The 21,312-nt window shown below is 35.5% G+C and overlaps 2 protein-coding genes across 2 annotated transcripts; both read right to left on the reverse strand.

The window, feature by feature from the left end:
- Positions 1 to 498: 498 nt before the first annotated feature.
- Positions 499 to 1,664, reverse strand: LOC144350285 (uncharacterized). The gene is made up of 2 exons (XM_085491444.1): positions 1,423 to 1,664; positions 499 to 806 (listed from the first exon to the last, which is right to left on the reverse strand). The coding sequence occupies exons 1-2, from the start codon at positions 1,574 to 1,576 to the stop codon at positions 580 to 582; spliced, it is 381 nt and encodes a 126-aa protein (XP_085347570.1). The 5' UTR covers positions 1,577 to 1,664; the 3' UTR covers positions 499 to 579.
- Positions 1,665 to 14,691: 13,027 nt separating this feature from the next.
- Positions 14,692 to 15,863, reverse strand: LOC146733614 (uncharacterized). The gene is made up of 2 exons (XM_085491445.1): positions 15,614 to 15,863; positions 14,692 to 15,005 (listed from the first exon to the last, which is right to left on the reverse strand). Exons 1-2 carry the CDS (start codon positions 15,765 to 15,767, stop codon positions 14,779 to 14,781), a joined length of 381 nt encoding a protein of 126 aa, XP_085347571.1. The 5' UTR covers positions 15,768 to 15,863; the 3' UTR covers positions 14,692 to 14,778.
- Positions 15,864 to 21,312: the final 5,449 nt, after the last annotated feature.

Raw genomic sequence — 21,312 nt, forward strand, 5'->3', positions numbered from 1 at the left:
GTTTTCAATAATGTTTAATGATTTTTGGTTGGGTTCGTTTATTTTCACATTACCTTACATTACCTTATTTGATTGGTATGTGTTCCCCCACTAGCCATGCTATTTTATTCAATAATCACATTGCGAATCCACAAACATCGAGCTGTCAAGTATTTGGCGAATTATTTCACCGTGCTGTGTCCTTGTGTAGTGACTGACAAGCGATTCGACATTCACAATCTTGGCAAAATAAATCAACCACTTCGGATGTATTCAATTCTGTGAATCTGATTTAATTTTCGGAGATATTCAGAGCAAGTACAAAATATAGCGTGTAGAATGCACTCGAGTGTTGCAAAATGAACTCCTAATGTTTCTGTTCGTTCTTTTTTTGGGAGAGGGGGTCTGATCGTTACACAACGTGTCGCATGAAAGAGAAGAGATAATGGACTCAATTGATTGACAAGCCAAACCATAAATATTCATTTAAATTATTCAAATAAATATTCATAGAAGAAATATATTTTCACAAACATTTTATTTGTTTGTTTTAAATTATTAACCAGGTAGTACATGTACATGTACGAGAGGCACATAAGATTACGGAATATGCTTTGAAGAAAACACAATATCAGCTTTATATAACCCATCGACCAGCTTCCATATGTATAATAATTTGATAGTGTACACCAGAGATTCTGCATTCTTCACCTTGTATGTAGCACTACAGTACACTTTATCACCTCCTAATATTCCCTCAACTTCCTTTGTTGTTGCGTCCATTTTACCGAATCCTATTCTCAACTGCTTCAGGTTTTCTATTGTCTCTGAAAATCAACGAAATTAGGTAGTTGTAATACGTACGTTTAACGGTAGTTGTCACGATACGATGAATGGGCAATCATGTTTGTAACTGAACTGTTTTTTTATTCAATCACTTACGAACTTGATATTTTATGCAGCATTGGTGACAAGATTGGATATCACGTTTATTTTATGAAAATGAACAATGTCTCTATGACAGGTAGTTTCAATGACATTTCAGCTATCTGAATATGGGTTAAATTTACAATCTTACCTAACAGTATTGTTATTAATACAGTCTACATTATGCTCTCACATTTCATTTTGTTGGTCAGAACAAAGTGTTTAAGCCTACAAGCTAAGCAAAACCAGCCTGAGCGAGTTCCTTGGAGAACAAATGAGCGGGATGAAACAAACACATTTACAGAAATAGACACGAACCTATTTTTGTGTATTGTATGACGATATACGTACCCCACAGTTGGAGATATGCTGGTCAGGAGATAATTTAGAGGATATGTACAAACATAGGTAGTTGTCAACACATAAGTGAATGTCTCACGGTAAATCCTTAAAGCAAAAGTGGATTTACGAAAACAACTATATATTCTGATATATTGAAGAATAATTAATACACACCAGTAGACCCTGAATACACTTTCCCAGCGCGAATAAATCTGCATTCGGGAGTATGCATATCGCAAAGACCCTCCCAGTTCCTGTCGTTGAATAACCGGCTACCTATATCAATGCGTTCTTCAAGCACTTTCCTCAGATCAGGTTTGCCACTCATTATGCGAACAATGTAAAAGTTGTACTCGGCTGTCGGTACAGTATGTAACACAGATCAGCTCGGAATTGTTTGTATCTCTGCCAGAATAAGCAACAGATTATTGTGATTAACCCACGTGAGCTGGTCACATGGTGGCGCTCTGAACGCAGTCGATGTTTTCAAGGCAAACATTTTTTATAAAATGAACAAAGAATTGATATACATGTTTAAGCATTATACAAATAAAAATTGTAAACTATACAAATTTAAATGTAACGTATTACAAATTTATATAAATATATATTATACCACCTGATATATATTGTAATATATTACATAATCTTATCGCATTTATATTTAATGCATTTGAAATAAAAATCATCAATTAAAAAATACTATACCTAACCGTTTATCTGTTTATCAAGTCGCATAGAGAACAGGAACATAAAACAAACGACAGACAACGCACAATAAAGCAGCTGTCGAGTACACTGCACAACATAGCCAAACAGTAAGAGACGATATATCGATCCCCTTATATACAACTCAATGAAGTGGTGCAAATGGTGTCCTAGGCAGTTCTACCGGATTTGAGAAGGGAATTTTCATATATGTTGCATCGTACGATAATTCCCTACAATCGACATGCATGTTACGGTAGTTCTGGATTTGGTTTAAAAAAGGCATTTCAAATAAAGAGGAAAGCTAAATACGTCATTAATACAATCACGAATACATTAAATTCTAATTAATGCTATTACTTTACTATTATATTGGAAAATATTTGTTATATTCGCTTAATAAATATTCGATTTCCCAACGTTCTTGGTTTAATTGGGTGCGTAATTTGTGTAGTGAAATGTACGTTAACCTACAAATATATTGTCTACATAAAGTATTTTTATTTATAAAGACAGAACACGAGTAAAATTCTACAAAGAACAATACCGCCACACATTTTGTTGGTTATTTGAGACAATATATGTGGATGAAAAAATGTACACTACCGTGATGGCGAATTGATAAAAAAATACCTTATTAATCTTACCGCGCGTTTTCTATCGTCTGTCATCATAGGCAATTTAATAAAGTCATGTAGTTTTATATATGATGTTGCAAGTTACTTAATTTAAACTGTTGTGCTAGTAGTATGTCTTGTGATTCATATGTCGTGTATATAAGAGGGCAGTAATCTAGTATAAAACCGTTATATGTCGTGCATGTGCTTGATTTAACTTTCAGTTATGTAATATGGCATTCAAGATCATTGAATATAAACCTTCAGGAATTGACTCGTTTTGCACTCAACTGGCAATTGAATCCGTGACCATTTGCGGCTATTGCTTAAAAGTCGAGAATAGTTAGGATAGGATCAAATATAGCATAACACACCTTTTGCGCGTTAAAAAATAAAAACGAAAAACAACGCTACAAATACCCATTTATATATTTATGTTAAATTCTTTTAAAAGATCCTTCTCAAATTAAATAGCGCCTTCACTCAACAATAATTAGAATGAGTGGTTGTTCAAAAGTTTGATGAGTTATGCATCTATTGGCTAAGCTTGTTGTACGTAGATGCCAATGAGTATATGAACCATTCGTGCTGTAGGGTGTATTGAGAGGGGTGAATGATTTCATGTTTGTAATGACTGGTTGTAATGCGCTATCGCATTGTTTTTCAGGATGCAGCCTGATATGTGTTGCTTTCTTGGTTTGTACAATTATGGCTACAATTTTTGTGGTACGTGGAAGATGTGTTTATTGGTTGTTGAGTCATTTTTTAGACACCTTGAAGCTTGAAATGGTTTGATCTAAATCAAATGATATGGCGGTGTCTTCTAAAAAACATGGCATCAAAATGAATTCTGTTTATTTATTTACTATTGTGGACCCTGAGAACTATCCACTGAAATGGGTGTCGGGAGTAAATGGTATTCTGAACAAGCTTTATCAATTATTGCTGGCAATATTTTAATATGAATTTATAGCAAACTGTGACACCAAATCTAGTCGTTGTATTGTTATGCGTCTAAAATAAATTTTTCAAATGTCTTGAAACAGATTCAAATATAAGGATATGGACTGTAAAATATTAAGATGAAATAGTGTCCAGCAAATTAATTTGTATATCGTAAATTTATTTCAAAGAATTCAGTAAAAATAATAATAAATAGATTAAATAGAAATATTATGAAATATAATTTTTTTATTTGGGAAGGTTCTTTATAAAAATAGAACAGATGTAATGAATTAATTTTAATATTGTATTTTAATTTCAGTACTAGATGTGATTCACTGCCTGGGAAACGGTATATCACAGGAAGTGAGCTGCGACTAGACTTCACCCTCTATGGGTACAAGTTATTAGTCCTGCCACAGTATGTTTTGACGTCAGTGCACTGTATTGCTTCATTACTTAAAGCATCATTTGATGTTCACAGCTTGTAATATTTGTAATGGATTACTTTTAATATTTTATTTTAATTTGAACACTAGATGTGATTCACTGCCTGGGAAATGGTATATTGCAGAAATTGAACTGTGGATAGACTGTTATAAGTCCTGTTCCAGTATGTTTTCAGGTAAATTAACTGTATGCCTTCATTAATTAAAGCATCACTTGATGTTCATACTAGAGTAACTCATGTTAATTTTGTATGCAATTTGTTGTCCAGCGCCAAACTCTTCAGGATTCCACTAATTGAAGGTCCAGGAACAATATTTGGTTGGTAACACATTTGTCATTGACGGTAAAATATCTTAAATGGCCACGCCCATTTTTCATCATACGCGCTAATTCCGCTGTTGGAGATAGAAGGTTGCTTGACCACTCAAAATTTGTAGAATGGCCACATTTTGGGGGTCAGTAATATATTTTGATCACTCAAAGTGACTGGTTTTTGAGAAAATTGCGAAAAACTGATTTCTCCATATTACGCAATACAAATTTCAATGTTCACAAAAGTTTAACCTTACGTCTCGCAATATTTATCCTGTGTTTGGGTTATAAAATAAAGGCACAAGTCTGAATATTCAGTAATTCAATAGGTACACAGGTACATGTACATTTATTTATTTGGGTTTCTACACTTATCTTTCTTACAACTGCAAAAAGTAACACATTTAATGTTCTGATGCATGACTTCGTACAGCTACATGGTGGGGGGCAGGTCATCAGGTCTGCATGATACTGGCAATATGACTGGTCTTATACCATGGTCTGTTTCTTCATAGCCATATTGTAGTGGATCTGGATTTGTGGTTGGAGGAGTGGTACCTTGAAGCCAAATCCTACACTGCAGGTATGCCCGTTTTATATGTTCTTGTATTATTGAAGAACAGCACACAAGTTGGTTAGAATCAAGCTCTACATTTGAGTTGTGGTACTTCTCCTACCTGTACTCATCAAATGTGGGACAGTCAGTTTTCTTTAATGTTGACACTAGGAACATTTCTGCATTGCTTTTCATCTGTGGTGACAGGTCTTCTGTGCCAAACCCCTGCAATAGATCCATAGATTCTTTCAAACCAGGCAGCTTTGGACCCACCTTGCTGGTAGTGACACAAACGCTGAGAGCATGAATTGCTGGGAGGCATGACACCAAGTTCTTGTCCAGTTGGTCAACCAGCAGATGGACTGGTACAGTTTTTTTTGTTCTCTGGTTGCCACCAAGTTTCACATACAGCTTCTGTAGTTGATAAAGGTTGTTAAAGGCATCAGTATCGAATGAAACCACTAGGACTGATTGAAGCTCATGCTTCACAACACTATCATTAATATGATACATAATCCTGTCACTCTTGGTTGCTGGAGAGCTCTGTGATCTGTGTTTCAGTGCCAGCCAACAGTTTCCAGCATTCCCCACCATTTACTACTCCAAAGAAGATTTTCTAGTTGGACTTGGTATTCTTCACCATCCACTTGTAGATATACTCCTGCAGTGGAACTTTGTTGAACATTGAGCCCCAGGACAGATCAAGATCTACAGGGAGCTTTTGGTGGTTTGAAGAACTTCTCTGTGCCCTTTCAATTTGCTTGATTGACGATTTTTGATAAACATCAAAAATAATGTTGATTCTGCCCCTGTAGCAAGAATGTTATTGGAAAGACTCTCAGCGAATTCCCCAAATGTTTGAAGGCCTATTTTTGTTCACAGGTAGTTTACGTAAAAGTGCCATGAAGTCAACTATTGTTATCTGAGCATCACTCTTCACATTTCTTTTCTCTTTTGAAAGTTGGTTGACAAGTTCTCTGGACGAAGAAGCTTTATCCGGTTTCTTTAAACGAACGCTATCTTCACATTCAGTGGTGAGGAACTGGGATGTGCTTGTTATTTCAAATGTCATTCATACTATACCCTCGTTCTCTAGCATAGTTAATGTATCTAATCATTTCTGCAGCATTTTTTTCATTTCTGATTTCTTTGATTTCAGTGGAATAGAAGAAGGTTTAATGAAAACAGTCTTGTGGTTAGTTAGAATTGTGTCATGTAGGTGTTTCTCATTATTTTGAAATCTAGTTTCCACTAAATCTTGATAACTCTTTTTTCAGACATTCAAGTAATCCATCAACAACACCCTGAGATATTTCAGTCCCAGTACAGATGTTCTGAAGTCTGTCTTCAGTGCTGAACGGATTTGTGATAGATTTTATGTAATCATGAAGTGTTTTGCACGATTGAGATCAATTTAAGTTGAAGTAGGATTGAACTGATGATGTAGGTTGAGTTCACTGTTGTCTTTCTCTCCCAAGTTACACCATTCATGCTGTGTCACGTGGAGATCTTTCTCGTAGTTCAGGAGATTCCACAAAATCACTGCTTCTTTCTGTCTAGTCATGCCAATTATACAATGCAGGTTTATTATAACACTTCTCGAGTGCCATGTCAAACCCTACTGAACTGCTTTGACAAAGAGTGTGGTACATCACCCATCCACCATCTTTGAAGCATTTATAAATGCTGGGGAACTTCCTTTGTATGTACAGGCAATCTTCAAGGAACATTGACCCCCCACCTGCAGTAGGTTTTCCGACCAAACCCAAATAACAAAGGCATGCACCTCCGCTCAGCTGGGACAAAAAGATGCCAATCAGCTTGACGAATGGAGTGTGTTAAATCTCTCAGGATAGCTCAACCAGAAACAAGCTCAAGTAGCGCACATTGTCACATGGTCTGATACCACTTCAGGTAGCTTCTTTCCATTCTGCAAAGGACTTCTTCAAGTCTGCCTGCATGATTTGTCTCTTTCCCAAAATTTCTCTGAAATGTTCTATACATTCTCCATCCAAAGCTTGCTGTATGACAGTTTCCACCTAGAGCTTTCCTGCTCAGCTTGAAATTGTTCAAACATAAGAAGTTTCATCACCTCTGACACGAGACTCATTGCATCCTTGCCAGTCATTACATTATTCTCTACTACAATTTTGCCAAAGAGGCCAGTCTTAATCCATGCCCGATCATTTCCACTGCCGTTTAGAAACTTCCCGAGGCATGCGATGATGATCTTTTCCATGTGAAATGTCCCCATTCCCAGGAATAAATGATAAAGCTGGTCTCATCTGGCTTCAACAGCTGGAGTTTCTTGGCGATTGCATACACTCCTTCATCAGCCCACAGTGCACCTGATGTAGCGTTGAAAGTTAATCATAGATGTAAATATTGTCCATTTCTGCTGCAACATATTTAAAGATGGGTACAAATGACCTAACTGTAACACCAAACTTCAATGGCCTCTGAAGCACACTCATTGTTGCTGTAAAGCAAGGAAACGTACTTTCATCAGGATCTGTATATTTATGTCTTCCCATGCACCAAAGAAAACAATCATCATCAACACTGTTCTTTCGTTTATCACTGTATGGTGTATTCGAAAATAACTCTGGTATATCACCACTGCCTTTGACAAGGTGTGATTTCTCGAGAATCTGGCATGGTAAAACATCAGCAAACTTTGTCTTTCCTTCTGGTGCTGAGCAGCTTGTCATCTGCATATCCTCAAAGTCATTGCTTCTTGGTTTATTCTGAAAAATGACTAGAACAGTGTCATGATTTTAATCTTTCCCAGCAACCATATACTCTGTATGGTCAAAATTGTCTAATGCACCCTGTATAACATGCCATTTGGACATCATCGATGACACAGGACATCTGCTGGGTAATGTGTCCTCCACCAGCTTGTGGGCCACTGAAGTATTAATAAGTAGCTGATGTATAAGTTCAGGTTTTGGATAGTCATGCTGCAGTGAAACGGGGTTCTACTTCTGCCTGCCAATAATGCATGAATTGAAACACTGTTTCAAAGCGAACTGGAACCACTTTAGTTCACGATGGGATTTGTACCTGTCCATTGAGATTTCGACATCCTAACTTGAACAGTATGTTGCATCCAGACCAAAGTTATAACTCTTACATTCATTAAGTAGTTTTAATGCAAATTTTTGAGAACCTGAATCATCAGATGACCACAGGGTCTCTATGAGCGAGAGCGAGATAGAAACACGAAGAAAATATATTAAACTTCTACACAAACCAAATATACAAAAAATATAATAATGATTCGAATGACTGTATGAGCTCACAAAGAACATAATTTTTCGATCACTTTCAGACTACCTTTATGCGTAAGGTTTTTGCTTGTGATTAAAGTGAATTTGCGCGTCTCCACATTGCAACATTGTCTATGTATGCCCAAGCTCGTGTTTAGTTAGAACTTGGCATTGAAACGCCAATTTTTCGTGAAATAACGGTACTATAATTGGAATAAAAGGCTATATTAATGCATGATAACAAGTACAGATGGGAATGTGAGCCCACATCACCATTCTTGCCTGTTATCGCGCAATAATGACCTGTGCCTCGCCCTTTATTCCCTAATCTAAATGCAGATGCAATCATACCTGGTAAAATTCTTTGAGATTTTTGAGTTGTAGTTTGGGTCTTGAGTATATTACTGTAATGTAAAGTTTTATTTCTGGCACAACACTGAACCATAATGTTCTGTGACACGTCCTTCCACCACCAGGCTGTTAAACTGCCCGACCTGTCCAACGGTTCTAGAGATACAGATGGGCGGAATTAGCGCGTATGACGAAAAATGGGCGTGGCCATTTAAGATATTTCGCTGTCTATGACAAATGTGTTACCAACCAAATATTGTCCCTGGACCTTCAATTAGTGGAATCCTGAAGAGTTTGGCTCTGGACAACAAATTGCATACAATTAGAATGAGCGGTTGGTGAAAAGTTTGATGAGTTATGCATGTATTGGCTAAGCTTGTTGTACGTAGATGCAAATGAGTATAGGAACCATTCGTGCTGTAGGGTGTATTGGGAGGGGTGGAGGATTTCATGTTTTTAATGACTGGTTGTAATGTGCTTTCTAGTTGTTTGCAGGATGCAGCCTGATATTTGTTATATTCTTGGTTGTGTTTATTGGTTGTTGAGTCATTCTTTAGACACCCTGAAACTTGAAGTGGTATGGTTTAAATCAAAATTTGGTATGGCGGTGTCTTCTAAAAACATGGCATCAAAATGATTTCTGTTTATTCATTTCTATTGTAGATCCTGAGAACTAGCCACTGAATATAATGCCGGGAATAAATGGTATTCTGAACAAGCTTTATTAATTACTGCTGGCAATATTTCAATATGAATTGGAAACAAACTGTGACACCAAATCTAGTCGTTGTATTGTTATGCTTCTAAAATATTTAGTTTTCAAATGTCTGGAAACAGATTCAAATATAAGGATATGGATTGTACCAACAAATTAATTTGTATATGGTGAATTTATTTTAAAGACTTATATTGTGAAAATATTATAAAATAAAATAATTTTAATAAAAATATTATGTGGATTTTTATATGTGGAAACTTGGCTGGCTCACTCAAAATTATAACGATTGAAGGTCTTTGTTTTTTAATTGTTTTATTTGTGAAAATAAATGATATTTTACAGACTGCAAACAATAAAACACTCACAATGCAAGGCTAGTTCACCTACATGTTCCTTCTCTTGCCTGAGTGTGAAAGTATATGGTTTAGTGACTACCTCTTATTTTTTTTAAATATTCCACTTTCTTTTATTTTGGAAGGTTCTTCTATAAAAATAGAACACACATATATATATATATATATATATATATATATATATATATATATGATTCCAAAATGCGTTTGTCCGGATTACCAGATCTCTCTAAATAATAACACCGACATAATAATAGCATGTAGTACAGCACACAAAGCAAATTGATAAAGCAAATCTCTTTGGCGACTTTAACATGCCAGGTTTTGCCGTTAATTCACCACCGGTGGAGAAGTAGTTGTCTACGCAGAAAATGCATAGGAACACGTAAATTACTATTCATTTATGCAAAGTAGGACCTGTCAGTCTTAGTTAGCTGATTCAAATGCCAAATCCACTTTAAATTGACACGTACGTTGTTTATGTATGACATTCACACTTTTCAAGTTAACAATACCACAGACTGGGTCTGTATCATGTGGTTTTACTTATAAATAATACTGGTTTCAGTTGAACGAATTGCATGTGTCTTTTTTTATACATATCCATATTTTATGAATTGTTATACTAACCATTAAAAAGTCATTGAGTCCATGTTTTGTGAATTGAAAAAAAAAACTACGCAAAATTTGTTGTAAAACACCGTTAGCATAGAGACGCGCTTGTCCATGTATGAATGACATGGTTTGTCCTAACACCGTCTTTTTAATTTCTATTTAAGTTACTGCTATTTAAATTACAACTTAAAATCAGTACAATTGAAACAATTTGCGAATGTGTGGTCAAAAGGACCTTTAGAAGGGCTTCGCACAGATCGTCAATTTACCGAACTGATCTGTATGTTGATCTTTACTACTATTAGGCTATGTTGAAATCGGCTGACTGCTGTTGTTTTAAAGTGTCCCTCCAAGAAAAAAAAACGTTTATATTTATATAGGCCTAATGATAAAAATGAATGCACTCGTTCTCGTGAAACACCTCCCAGACGAGGGTTCAACTTTGGGCACCTTATGAGCATAGGTTTCATCTCCAAATCCGCGAGATTTTAACTGTGTACAGTTGGTTTCCCATCCCATATCATGAACAAATTCAGAAATAAGTGACTGTGTCTTTGAAGGTGATTTGAGCACCCTAAAACCCATTAATAAAGTCGAAATATAATAAACAGAGGAACGCTTCAGTCGTGACACTGAATTTCTGTCAATACATAAAAGTGAAAACTGATTTCATTTGACACACAGAATATTTGTATTTTATAATAACATAGAAGGAGTATGATATAACTTACAGTGAGCTCTTGCTATAAAAGGGAGGGAAATAGATACGATTTTACTGTTGTATTAAAGAATAAGACTGAGTGGGCTGGGATATTCCATTTTGAAAAGAGGTACTATTCCAAAAAAGTATGTGAAAGGATAATACGTAACAGACTTAAATTTTCTCTTGCTATTGTCTTGCCAGTTAAACGTAACTCCGAAACATTTGCAATACGTCGCAATACTTTCTCTTCTTTGGATGTATTTTTTTTTGGTAAAACGCATCATACAAATACAGGTGAACATCATCGTCTAGTACATGATTTCCTTGATCTGCTGTATAACCAACGTGAGTGTAATTCTGTTACCAGCATATTATTTTCTGATATTATTTTCCCAAGTTTGCCGTCACATGGATAGAACATCTGGAGATATCTATTATTTCAATGTCTTACTACCATATGTGGCATATCAACAATAACGACTGATGGTTAAACCTTGAAGGACCTAATAGGGTCAACATGATCACGCGGACTTCTCTGATCACGGATAAGTATTTTAAGTGCATATACAATAAAATGAGGGCAGCTTGCAGAAAGCCATATATACTATATATAAATATTTATATGTTTTCCGTACTAGTCATTGGTATATTTACCATTAACAATTGTAACTTTATGAATTTTATTATTTCTAAATTTAATTTCTGTAGGTATATATTTAAATTAATATTTTATTATTTAAATGAAAATATTTAAATTGGAGTATTGTTCCATAGTATATTTAGTACAATATTTCATAGATTTCAAAGTGTAGCCGCCAGAAGCACCCACTATTTCTGGAAGACTCTGTTTTTTATATTATCATTTTTAATCAATGTCTGTCGAATGTACAATATTATATCGTATTTTGAGGTGGTAACCTCCGCAATAATGCAATTCGAACATATTTTTTTTACCTTTACAACCTATTGAAGAAAATATTAACGTCAAAGCATAGTTAATAAACTAATTCCTATATAATAAATGTCAACTCAGTTCAACCAATACAAATAAAACATGATCAATTTAACAAATATAAATAGGAATGAATCCTGTCCGAGTTTGCCACTATTTGGTTAAATAGTAAGCTTCATTCACCGTAATTCTTCAAGTATTCAGGAGTTTTATTAAACGCTCCTCGGACATATCACAACATTCTGTCCCAAGCCTTTTGGTACCCATGCTGAATGGATGGTGTCACTTGGAATGCACTTTTTTCCACCATCTGAAAGAATATAACCATAGCTGATATTTACAATAACGTAATGTTCGTGCTCGGAACTAACCAAGTTAAATGAATCATATGCGAGCAGTTCAGAGGACAGTAGAAAACAATAAAATACATTAATTAGTATAGAAAACAAGGCAACATTACAACATGCAGCATACAAAGCTGGCTTGGGACAATAACATTTTAATTTTTTTTAAGTTTACCTGGGGAAGAATACGAATGTTTTCAACTTCAGACTGTTTGAGAAAGAGAACTGCTTCAACCCCCCTTTAAAGTTGACCAATACGATTTCGGCGGGATGTAATAAAAAAAATTCCAGCGTCGACATAAACAAAAAATAGCGGGGTCTCATCAAAATATGTTAAGGTTATGGTTGATGTTAGGGGTGAGGAGACCTTAAGAAACTATTTCCTCAATATTAACTAAAATTAGAGCCTGCATCTCTAGTTTTCGTCAAATACCGAACTGATTTTTGTGCGTGGGACACAAAAACAACATATGTACACCTTATTCAACACAAAAATGACCAGTTTGTGATTCAAGATTATACTTATATTTATTGGGTTGCACTATATATTTCAGTGAGATGACAATTAAAATTTCAACCAAACGTTATACCAAAATGAACGTCAAAACTGATACATAACATTTAATCAGATTTGACCGCGCTCTAACGTTTCCATTGTGTTATTCCAATAACCCTGTGCTAACATTTTGTATGTCATACATTTGCATTGATAAATTAAAATTTTAAAAACTGGCATCAGGAAGAGGTAAAAATGAAATAATGCTTCTTTTGAATATGATTTTATTTCAAAACTCTGCAGTGCATTCTTTATAATAGTACAAGTGCTTAATCCACGGGGCAAAAATGCCCACAAATCCGGGGTTGCGTATCCAAAAGTATCTGTAGACATTTTCCTTTTTTTCAATGATGTCGTTAAATTCTTTTATGCGATGACCATATTTGACGCATGCGCATCAGACATAGCAACGACCACCACTGCAGTACTCGACTGTAATACTTGGTTCTATGTTTATACGTGTGTATACTTTAAAACTTTATGGTATATTTGGTATTGTTTTTAATACTTTGTACTTGAAACCCATTTTTGAACAACAAAATATTTTTCTTCCCGCCCAGCGTGGGAGAGTAGAATCAAAATAAAGACGACATTGCAATGCAGCTGCAGTAGAATCACAATCGACAGAATAAATTGTGAGTGTCAGTACAGTGTGTAGGACTGGGTTATATTTACTGAATGCAGTAGGTAATTAGAAAATACTTATTTTAATATGACTTAATAAGTGATATTTTAAAAGACATTTTTTTGTGTTGGCAATATATCAAATCAAATAATTTTACGACATATATGAACAAGCCACGACTATTATAAGTCAGTTTGCAAGGATCTCCAATCGCATGTGTCCGATCAGGAATGGCTTTATCGATGAATACGTGGAAGCGCACTAAATATTTTATTTGAATAGATAATGTGGGTGGACATTTGGCGTTAACAGGTACCTTGTCATTCGAATTACCCAATTCTTCCATATGTGTTCCATATAATACGTCATCAATGAGTGGTAAGTGATTCACACATTTTTTTAGCTTAATTTTCCAGAACACAACAGCTAAGAGGGTGAAGGAGCATAATTTGTTTTGCCGTTTGCTAAACTTTCTACAACAATAGACAGCGTCATAACTCCCCTACATTAGAAAATGTGTCGACAGCAATTGTTCATTTAGTAGTTCTTTAAATATGCTGTTTCGTTCCCTCTACTCCCTTTAGAAAGTGCCCTTCCAAAATGAAATTAAAAATGCCCTCCTTTTTAAAGGGTGGTGGTCGTCGCGCTGCACAAGTGCAACATTTGTGTCGATAAATATTCAATTTGATGTTCCCATAATCCATTCCTTATAATGGAAATCACATAAATGGGTTTGACCTGGGCGCATCACATCTTGCGTGTGTACCTCAGGATTCCATGTATCGTTCTTTCACTGATTTGATAATATTTTGTTATGTATGCTTTATGTAATTTGTTGGGATATCTTTAAGTTCATCAATTTGTAGTTTTCAATATGAACTTTTGTTTAATGATTTATGGTTGGCTTTGTTTATTTTCACATTACCTCACCTTACCTTATCTGATTGGTATGTTTTCCCCCACTAGCCATGCTATTTTCATTCAATAACCACATTGCGAATCCACAAACATCAAGCTGTCAAGTATTTGACGAATTATTTCACCGTGCTGTGTCTTTGTGTAATGACTGATAAGCGATTCGACATTCACAATCTTGGCAAAGTAAACCAACCACTTCGGATGTATTCAATTCTGTGAATGTGATTTAATTTTCAGAGATATTCAGAACAAGTACAAAATATAGCGTGTAGAATGCACTCGAGTGTTGCAAAATGAACTCCTAATGTTTCTGTTCGTTCTTTTTTGGGAGAGGGGTTCTGATCGTTACACGACGTGTCGCATGAAAGAGAAGAGATAATGGACTCAATTAATTGACATGCCAAACCACAAATATTCATTTAAATTATGCAAATAAATGGCCATAAAAAAATATATTTTCACAAACATTTTATTTGTGATTTTACATTATTAACCAAGTAGTACATATACATGCCGGTTATACGAGAGGCACATAACATTAAGGAATATGCTTTGAAGAAAACACAATATCAGCTTTATATACCCCATCGACCAGCTTCCATATGTATAATAATTTGATAGTGTACACCGGAGATTCTCCATTCTTCATCTTGTATGTGGCACTACAGTACACCTTATCACCTCCTAATATTCCCTCAACTTCCTTTGTTGTTGCGTCCATTTTATCGAATCCCATTCTCAACTGCTTCATTTTCTCTATTGTCTCTGAAAATCAACGAAATTAGGTAGTTGTAATATGTACGTTTAACGGTATTTGTAATGATAAGATGACTGGGAAATTAGGTTTGTAACTGAACTGTTTTTTTTATTCAATCACTTACGAACTTGATATTTTATGCAGCATTGGTGACAAGATTAGATATAACGTTTATTTTATGAAAAAGGACCATGTCTCTATGACAGGTTGTTTCAATGACATTTCAGCTATCTGAATATAGGTTAAATTTACAATCTTATCTAACAGTATTGTTATTAATACAGTCTACAGCTCTCACATTTCATTTTGTTGGTCAGAACAAAATGTTGTAAGCCTACAAACTATGCAAATCCAGCCTGAGTGAGTTCACTCAGTCTGGTAAACAAATAATCAGGATGAAACACACACATTTACAAAAATAGGCACGAACCTATTTTTGTGTGTTGTAGATATGCTGGTCTGAAGATAGTTTAGAGGATATATAGCGAACAAACATAGGTGGTTGTATCAAAACCTAAACACATAAATGAATATCTCACGGTAAATCCTTAAAGCAAAAGTGGATTTACGAAAACAACTATATATGCTGATAAATTGTAGAACAATTAATACACACCAGTAGACCCTGAATACACTTTCCCAACGCGAATAAATCTGCATTCCGGAGTATGCATATCGCAAAGAGCCTCCCAGTTCCTGTCGTTGAATGAACGGCTAACTATATCAATGCGTTCTTCAAGCACTTTCCTCAGATCAGGTTTGCCACTCATTATGCGAAAACTGTAAAAGTTGTACTCGGCTGTCGGTACAGTATGTTACACAGTCAGCTCGGAATTGGTTGTATCTCTACCAAAATAAGCAAAATATTATTGTGAATAACCCACGTGAGCTATGTGAATGGCCACATGGTGGCGCTCTGAACGCAGTCGATGTTTTCTCAGCAAACATTTTTTATATGATGAACAAAGATCTCCAAGAATATTTATTGATCGAAAAATTGAAGCATCATACAAAACAAAATTGTACACTATACAAATTTAAATGTCACGTATTACAAATGCATTTATACACATATATATTATACCACCTGATATATATATTGTAAAGTAACATATTACATAATCTTATCATATTTATATTTAATGCATTTGGAATAAAGATCACCAATTAAAAAATATTGTATCTAACCGTTTATCTGTTTATCACGTCGCATAGAGAACAGGAACATAAAACAAACGACAGACAACGCACAATAAAGCAGCTGTCGAGTACACTGCACAACATAGCCAAACAGTAAGAGACGATAAATCGATCCCCTTATATACAACTCAATGAAGTGGTGCAAATGGTGTCCTAGGCAGTTCTACCGGATTTGAGAAGGGAATTTTCATATATGTTGCATCGTACGATAATTCCCCTACAATCGACATGCATGTTACGGTAGTTCTGGATTTGGTTTAAAAAAGGCATTTCAAATAAAGAGGAAAGCTAAATACGTCATTAATACAATCACGAATACATTAAATTCTAATTAATGCTATTACTTTACTATGATATTGGAAAATATTTGTTATATTCGCTTAATAAATATTCGCTTTCCAAACGTTCTTGGTTTAATTGGGTGCGTAATGTGTATGGTGAAATGTACGATAACCTACAAATATATTGTCCACATAAAGTATTTTTATTTATAAAGGCAGAAAACGAGTAAAATTCTACAAAGAATAATACCGTCACACATTTTGTTGGTTATTTGAGACAATATAGGTGGATGAAAAAATGTACACTACTGAAATTTACGTTGCCGTGATGGCGAATTGATAAAAAAATACCTTATTAATCTTACCGCGCGTTTTCCATCGTCTGTCATCACATGCAATTTAATAAAGTCATGTAGTTTTATATATGATTTTGCAAGTTACTTAATTTAAACTGTTGTTGTGCTGGTAGTATGTCTTGTGATTTATATGTCGTGTATGTAAGAGGGCAGTAATCTAGTATAAAACCGTTATATGTCGTGCATGTGCTTGATTTAGCTTTCAGTTATGTAATATGACATTAAAGATCATTGAATATAAACCTTTAGGAATTGACTCGTTTTGCACTCAACTGGCAATTGAATCCGTGACCATTCGTGGCTATTGCTAAAGCCCCTTTTGCAATTGGTGCCAAACAGACTACAACGGCTTGCGACTCGAAATTTTCCCCGTTGTACGACTCGTTGTAGCCGTTGTACCACTTATTGTACGATCCAGATGCGACAAAATGGTCGCATCTCGGTCGGGAAAAAATCCCGTGCTGCTCCGATATTTTGAGCGACTGACGCGATGAAAAATAATTGCACGACAGGCAGTACGAGTGTTGTGCGACTTTGCACGTACTCGTAAGACCCCGAACGAGTGTTGCACGAGTATTTTCATGTCGTACGATGATGCGTCCTGACGTACGAGTCCTTTGTACCACCCTAAGACTATTGGAAGACCTGTCTTGCTCCCTTTGCAACGTTGTGGGATTTTTTTTTCACCCCGAAGCTCGAGAACTCCTGAGCTTTCATCCCAAATGTCTGGACCATCCATACTGTAAACATGGCTGCTGCTCGACCAATAGCTCCTGGGAGGCTCTTGCATTTGCTAAGTCTGAGAAGGCACTGCATACTAAATAAATATAATATTTGTGTTTCAAAACATGCATGGTTACAACAAAAATTACGATTCTATATTATTATTAATAATAATCCTAATATTACACTGGACATATGGTATGCATCCATGCGATTTAATTATGTCCGATGTTACAGCGGCCGTCACCGCAATAATTGGACTGGGTATCACCCAGGACAACCATATGTTAGCATTTGTTTCACTAAATGATTCAAAGTGATCTGAGCCATCGTATTTATAGGCCAACACCTCGCGCGACAGTACCGGTGGTGCGGTGTGTCGCACAATGGGTCGTAGCCTTGTACGATCGGTTGTAGTAGTCGTACATCGGGTCGCTAGGTCGCGCGACATATGGCGCTACAAAACGCATATGTTGTGCGACTTGGTCGCATGATCGTTCAACCGTTGCAGCCGTTGTACGACTGTTGCACCCGGAAACATGAACATAATCGCACGATTACGTCTCTCGACTGTTGTATCCTGGTGCAGTGGTCGTTCACCTCTCGTACGATTTTATATATTGCTTGCGACTCAAAGACAACACTTCTACAACAGGATGGAAACAATATTTTCGAAAAAAATATTATCGCACGAGTGAGGCGCCAATTGTGAAAGGGGCTTTAAAAGTCGAGAATAGTTAGGATAGGATAAAATATAGCATAACACACCTTTTGCGCGTTAAAAATAAAAACGAAAAACTACACTACAAATACCCATTTATATATTTATGGTAAATTCTTTTAAAAGATCCTTCTCAAATTAAATAGCGCCTTCACTCAACTATAATTAGAATGAGTGGTTGTTCAAAAGTTTGATGAGTTATGCATCTACTGGCTAAGCTTGTTGTACGTAGATGCAAATGAGTATAGGAACTATTCGTGCTGTAGGGTGAATTGGGAGGGGTGAAGGATTTCATGTTTGTAATGACTGGTTGTAATGTGCTATCACATTGTTTTCAGGATGCAGCCTGATATTTGTTGCTTTTCTTGGTTTGTTCAATTATGGCTACAATTTTTGTGGTACGTGGAAGATGTGTTTATTGGTTGTTGAGTCATTGTTTAGACACCTTGCAGCTTGAAATGGTTTGATCCAAATAAAATGATATGGCGATGTCTTCTAAAAACGTGGCATCAAAATGAATTCTGTTTATTTATTTACTGTTGTAGTTCCTGAGAACTAGCCACTGAATATGATGTCGGGAGTAAATGGTATTCTGAACAAGCTTTATCAATTATTGCCGGCAATATTTTAATATGAATTTGGAGCAAACTGTGACACCAAATCTAGTCGTTGTATTGTTATGCTTCTAAAATAAATTTTTCAAATGTTTTAAAACAGATTCAAATATAAGGATATGGATTGTAAAATATTAAGATAAAATAGTGTCTAACAAATTAATTTGTATATGGCAAATGTATTTAATAGAATTCAGTAAAAATAATTAAAAATAAATTAAAAAGAAATATTATGAAATATTATTTTTTTATTTGGGAAAGTTCTTTATAAAAATAGAACAGATGTAATGAATTAATTTTAATATTGTATTTTAATTTCAATACTAGATGCGATTCACTGCCGGGAAACGGTATATCACAGAAATTGAGCTGCGACTAGACTGCACCCCCTGTGGGTACAAGTTATAAGTCCTGCCGCAATATGTTTTGAGTTGAGTGCACTGTATTGCTTTATTAATTAAAGATTCACTTGATGTTGACTGCTTGTAATATTTGTAATGGATTACTTTTAATATTTTATTTTAATTTAACACTTGAAGTGATTACTGCCTGGAAAATGGTATATCGCAGAAATTGGGCTGCAGCTAGACTGCACACCCCTGAGTACAATTTATTAGTCCAGTCGCACTATGTTTTGCGGTGAATGCACTGTATTGCTTCATTGATCAAAGTATCACTTGATGTACACTGCTTATAAGATTTGTAATGAAATAATTTTAATATTGTATTTTAATTTCAATACTAGATGTGATTCCCTGCCTGGGAAATGGTATATCACATAACGTGAGCTGCGACTAGACTTCACCCTCTATTGGTACAAGTTATAAGTCCTGCCACAGTATGTTTTGAGGTCAGTGCACTGTATTGCTTCATTAATTAAAGCATTACTTGATGTTCACTGCTTGTAATATTTGTAATGGATTACTTTTAATATTTTATTTTAATTTGAACACTAGATGTGATTCACTGCCTGGGAAATGGCATATTGCAGAAATTGAACTGCGGATAGACTGCACCCCGTGGGTACAAGTTATAAGTCCTGTTCCAGTATGTGTTCAGGTAAATTAACTGTATGCCTTCATTAATTAAAGCATCACTTGATGTTCATACTGGAGTAGCTCATGGTAGTTTTGTATGCAATTTCTTGTCCAACGCCAAACTCTTCAGGATTCCACTAATTGAAGGTCCAGGAACAATATTTGGTTGGTAACACAATTGTCATAGAGGGTGAAATATCATAAATGGCCATGCCCATTTTTCGTCATACGCGCTAATTCCGCCCGTCTGTAACTCTAAGAACTGTTGGAGATAGGAGGTTGCTTGACCACTCAAAATTTGCAGAATGGCCACATTTTGGGGTCAGTAATATATTTTGATCACTCAAAGTGAATGGTTTTTGAGAAAATTGCGAAAAACTGATTTCTCCATATTACGCAATACAAATTTCAATGTTCACAAAACTTTAACCTTACTTGTCGCAATATTTATCCTGTGTTTGGGTTATAAAGTAAGGCACAAGTCTGAATTTTCAGTGATTCAATAGGTACACAGGTACATGTACATTTATTTATTTGGATTTCTACACTCATCTTTCTTACAACTGCAAAAAGTAACACATTTAATGTTCTTCGCTGGTTTGAAGAACTTCTCTGTGCCCTTTCAATTTGCTTGATTGACGATTTTTGATAAACATCAAAAATAATGTTGATTCTGCACCTGTAGCAAGAATGTTATTGGAAAGACTCTCAGCGAATTCCCCAACTGTTTGAAGGCCTATTTTTTTCACAGGTAGTTTACGTACGAATGCCATGAAGTCAACTATTGTTATCTGAGCATCACTCTTCACATTTCTTTTCTCTTTTAAAAGTTGGTTGACAAGGTCTGTTTTTTTTAAACGAATGCTATCTTCACATTCAGTGGTGAGGAACTGGGATGTGCTTGTTATTTCATATGTCATTCATACTATACCCTCGTTCTCCAGCATAGTTAGGGTATCTAATCGTTTCTGCAGCATTTGAGTTCAGTGGAATAGAAGAAGGTTTAACGAAAATAGTCTTGCGGTTAGTTAGTATTGTGTCATGTATGCGTTTCTCATTATTCTGAAATCTAGTTTCCACAAAATCTTGATAACTCTTTTCACCAATTGTCGGACATTCAAGTAATCCATCAACAACACCCTGAGATATTTCAGCCCCAGTACAGATGTTCTGAAGTCTGTTTTCAGTGCTGAACGGATTTTTGATAGATTCTATGTAATCATGGAGTGTTTTGCACGATTGTGACCAATTTAAGTTGAAGTAGGATTGAACTGATGATGTAGGTTGAGTTCACCGTTGTCTTTATCTCCCAAGTTACACCATTCAAGCTGTGTCACGTGAAGATCTTTCTCGTGCTTTAGGATATTCCACAAAACCACTGCT

This window comes from Saccoglossus kowalevskii, chromosome 16, assembly GCF_978046115.1.
Source record: "Saccoglossus kowalevskii chromosome 16, keSacKowa6.1, whole genome shotgun sequence".
NCBI lineage: Eukaryota > Metazoa > Hemichordata > Enteropneusta > Harrimaniidae > Saccoglossus > Saccoglossus kowalevskii.

Coding starts and splice junctions, on each gene's coding strand:
- LOC144350285 (XM_085491444.1), bottom strand. CDS start 1,576: ATGAGTGGCAAACCTGATCTGAGGAAAGTGCTTGAAGAACGCATTGAT. Junction 807..1,422: donor AGTGTATTCAGGGTCTACTG/GTGTGTATTAAT, acceptor GTTGATTTTCAG/AGACAATAGAAAACCTGAAG.
- LOC146733614 (XM_085491445.1), bottom strand. CDS start 15,767: ATGAGTGGCAAACCTGATCTGAGGAAAGTGCTTGAAGAACGCATTGAT. Junction 15,006..15,613: donor AGTGTATTCAGGGTCTACTG/GTGTGTATTAAT, acceptor GTTGATTTTCAG/AGACAATAGAGAAAATGAAG.